This window comes from Mus caroli, chromosome 5 (assembly GCF_900094665.2).
Source record: "Mus caroli chromosome 5, CAROLI_EIJ_v1.1, whole genome shotgun sequence".
Taxonomy (NCBI): domain Eukaryota; kingdom Metazoa; phylum Chordata; class Mammalia; order Rodentia; family Muridae; genus Mus; species Mus caroli.
The window spans coordinates 66,284,507-66,288,167 of record NC_034574.1 but is presented as its reverse complement, the minus strand read 5'-3'; the positions used below and the strand labels follow the sequence as shown (position 1 = coordinate 66,288,167).

Here is a 3,661-nt window from a genome sequence, read left to right as displayed (position 1 = left end):
TATACTAACACATGCTAACATATATTTACATACATACACACAGAGACACACATATATACTCATATGTGTTCACATATATACTTGCACATTCTCACATACATAGGCACTCATTTATAGTCACACATACTAGGATACACGCGCGCACGCGCGCGCGCACACACACACACACACACACACACTCAGTGCCTTCCCCTCATAGGCTAGCTAGCCATTAGGAGGGGAAAAGCTTTGCAAAAGAAGGCTAAGGAACCAAGGTGGGCTGTAATTGACTCCCTTGGGGTTGGGGACCCTACCGGGCTGTCCAGGCTGTACGCAGCACAGTGCTTTTGTTCTGAGATGAATGCTTAAGTCCGCCCAGGGAGGGGGTTCAGGGAAACCGTTGGAGTCGCCTGTGTTTTTGTTGGGAGGACGGAATCACGTGAAAAACAATGAGGTAGAGTGTAGCAAGTGTCAGGAAGAGACTGAGAAGTGGGGGCTTCTGGAAAGTGCTGGATTCTCCCAGTGTCACCAACAGAGAGAGAATGAGACTGCAAGTGGGGGCGGGCTGCACTTGCTGAGTCTTGAGCTAGCGACGCGCAGAGGTGCGGGGAGGAGCGAGCCCAGGAAGGAAGAGGAAGGAGGGAAGAAAGGAAAGATCGCCAAGAAAGGTGAGGGGAGAGGAGAGGGGCCCTGGGGCTCGGGTTGGGGCGGTGGGCGTGTGCAGCGCGCGGGCGGGGTGTGTGCAATCGTGTGTGTGTGTGTGTGTGTGTGTGTGTGTGTGTGTGTGTGTGTGTGCGTGCGCAGCTCCGCCTCGGTAGCACCCACCCGCACGGGTGAGCCCACAGAGGGTGGTGTGCGGGCAGGAGAGGTGGCCTGGGGCAGTGTCTTTCTCTGCTGGCTTTCCTTCCCGGGTCCTGGGGACTTGCGCAGGCCCTTCACAGGCTGCACCGCCGCCGCTCCACCGGAGCCAGTCTCCAACGCTTGCCTGCCTGGCTCCTCTCCAGATGTCACCAACTCCTGAGACCCCAAGCAGGGGTGTAGTTTGGAGTTTTGCAGGCAGCCTTCTTGGAAGGGTATTGCCTTGAAATCTAGCTAGCTGATTCTGGGCCAACCGCCCCTCCCCCACCACAGACTGGGTCAGGCACCAGACCTGAGGGTGTGTGTGTGTGTGTGTGTGTGTTCACGCGAATATGCCCAGAAGGTAAGGCTTGCTCAAAGCAAGCAACTGGGTTTTGGAAGACCCAGCCCACCAACACTGAGGTGTGTGGTTCCTTGCTTCCTGATTCTTGAGATGGCTCTGGGTCTGACTGTGGGAATTTAAAAAAAAAATCTAATTTGCCTATAGGTGGCAAAGATTTCCTAGGGTCTTAATTCCTAGAAAATAAGATGTCCAGAGCCACTCTGACAATTGCTCCCCTACTGTACAGACACCCATCACTGTGCCCTGGTCCTGTCTTTATCCCTCATCCCCATCCTTGCACAGCTTAAGACTGCTGTGCCCAAGTCTCAGATGACACAGTCGAGGCCCAGACACTTTATATCCCTTATTCTAATTCTCAGGATCTGCAAAGAAAGTCAGAATTAAAACTGGTGTGTTGCAGGACATAGTTCCAGACTTTTAACAACACACTCGGGTGGCACACAGATTTCTGGGGGTTTGAGGCCAGCCTAGCCTGCACAGGGAGTTAGAGGACAATGAGAGTGACATAGTGAGACTCTATCTCATGGGGACAGGTGCACACAGTCAGGCTCTTATTACCCTCTCCAGTATCTAACACTGTAGAGCATCATGTCCAACAACACTAGGCACCCAAGATGGAATGTACAGGGAGGGGCCCTGGGCTTCTTTTTCTTGCCACTGAGTTACTAATGTAGAAAATACGATTCTATATGAGCTGTCCGTTTTGTAGGAGAGTCGATGGGGCCCAGGACTAGGGAAGAAGATGAAGCTCATAGTCCACTTGGAGAATGTCCATCTTTGCCAGCCCCGGGCCCTGTGATCGAAGCGAATGGCTTCTTCCCTGGTGATTACGTCGGCGCTTCCCTCACAGTCATCTCCTTGGCCAATGATCTTTTTATTCGCTCACCAATCCTCCTTTGGGTTCTGTGTTCACATTTTCCAGTACTCTCTGTAGACGAGTGTGTCCCTGGCTTTAACGTGCATCCCTATGATGGCCATTGTCAAATTCATCTCTCCAGCCTTCCCCAGTCGGAAATTCCAGACCCAGATCCCCAAATACGTTAGTCTTTACTGGATACTTCCAGGGTTTGTACCCAACCACCCTCCAGCTCCCAAATCCAATATTTCCTAAGCCAAATCTCTCACCTTCATGCTTCTGGAAAAGATCTCAGTTTGGGTCTTGGGTTTCTTATCTAGACAGGTTAATCGCTGTCTAAACATGCCGCCCTGCTCCCGGACTCCCCGACTCTAACCCTTGAAAGCTCAGGAGTACAGTGATGGCTGGGACAGACCTTTATTATTCTCTGTTCTTGCCTCTTGGGCCTTCTCCTAGTGAATAATTGCTGACTTACCAGTAGCCCCCCTTTTAGCCTGTGCTCCTCCTACAGTGAATTTACTTTAGCTTTCATGGCCTTCTCCTTGGCATATCATAGACATTCAGCAAACATTTGGATACTTATTAACTTTGAATAACGCTTTGAGACATTTTAAAGACCTAGTTTGTAGGCAGTAAAACATGTGCACAATAAAACCCATCACTGTTGGTAAGTGTGGGTCCATGACAGGATGTATAGGTGTGTATTGGGGAGTCTTTAGAAATTGAGATTTAGGGACTGAAGAGACCTAAGGTCAATTCTCAGCACCCACATTAAGTGGTTTACAGCTGTATATGTGTAACCCCAGCTCCAGGGCATTTGACTCTCTGATCTCCATTAACACTGATACATTATTACAAATTTTAAATCTTGTGTGTGTGTGTGTGTGTGTGTGTGTGTGTGTGTGTGTGTGTGTGTGTGGATAAAGGCACTTGCCACCAAGCTTGATAAGTTTGATTCCCAGGAACCACCAGACAGGAGAGAACTGACTCCTGCAAGTTTGTCTCTGACCTCCTTGTGTACGTGACATAATGTGCCCCCACTACACCCCCAATAATAAATAATTGTTTAAAAGCTCGAGTTTCTACATGGCTGCAGGTTAAAACAGATAACGAAATGAAAGCAGTAAGCTCTCTGTCAGTGGTGCTGATGTGAGGGGTGATTTGAAGCCTGGGGCATAAACATTCAGACCTGGTGTATACAGTGAGTCTCTTCTCCTTCTCTTAGTCCTTAGGACAAGGAGGATACAGAGCACTCGACGGCAATAGAAGAAAACTCAACAGCGTCATGGCCTCAGTGTCCACTCATGGGAACCAAGAGAAAAGCCCCCACTTGCCGCCACTGAGCAAGCAGGTAGGTTTGAGCTTGAGATTCTGCCATCTAAAGAAAACGGTCACACGAGACTCTCACTAGAGCCTGCCCTTGGTCAATCAGCCATGACTCCGTGTGTGTGTGTGTGTGTGTGTGTGTGTGTGTGTGTGTGTTCCTATAAGCAAAGGCCAGGGATTGATGCTCACCATCTTCCGTAGTCAGTTCACATCATTTCCAAAAATATTTATGTGTTTGTTTATTTGTCCATTTGTTGCTTATTTACTTAATCATTTCTTTTTCTTTCTTTTTTTTTTTT

At 49.0% G+C, this 3,661-nt stretch overlaps 1 protein-coding gene across 2 annotated transcripts in view; it reads left to right on the top strand.

Annotated features, from left to right (window-relative positions):
- The first annotated feature begins 264 nt into the window (after positions 1–264).
- The window catches only part of Ociad2 (OCIA domain containing 2), a 16,748-nt gene continuing 13,351 nt past the window's right edge, over positions 265–3,661 (top strand). Inside the window, exons 1-2 of one of the 2 annotated variants that reach the window (XM_021162934.2) lie at positions 265–647; positions 3,262–3,387. In XM_021162934.2, the coding sequence (XP_021018593.1) occupies positions 3,322–3,387 (66 nt within the window). In that variant the 5' untranslated portion in view covers positions 265–647; positions 3,262–3,321. Of the gene's footprint in view, positions 648–2,682; positions 2,704–3,261; positions 3,388–3,661 lie in introns of those variants that run through there. The other variant, XM_021162935.2, reaches the window with a different exon arrangement.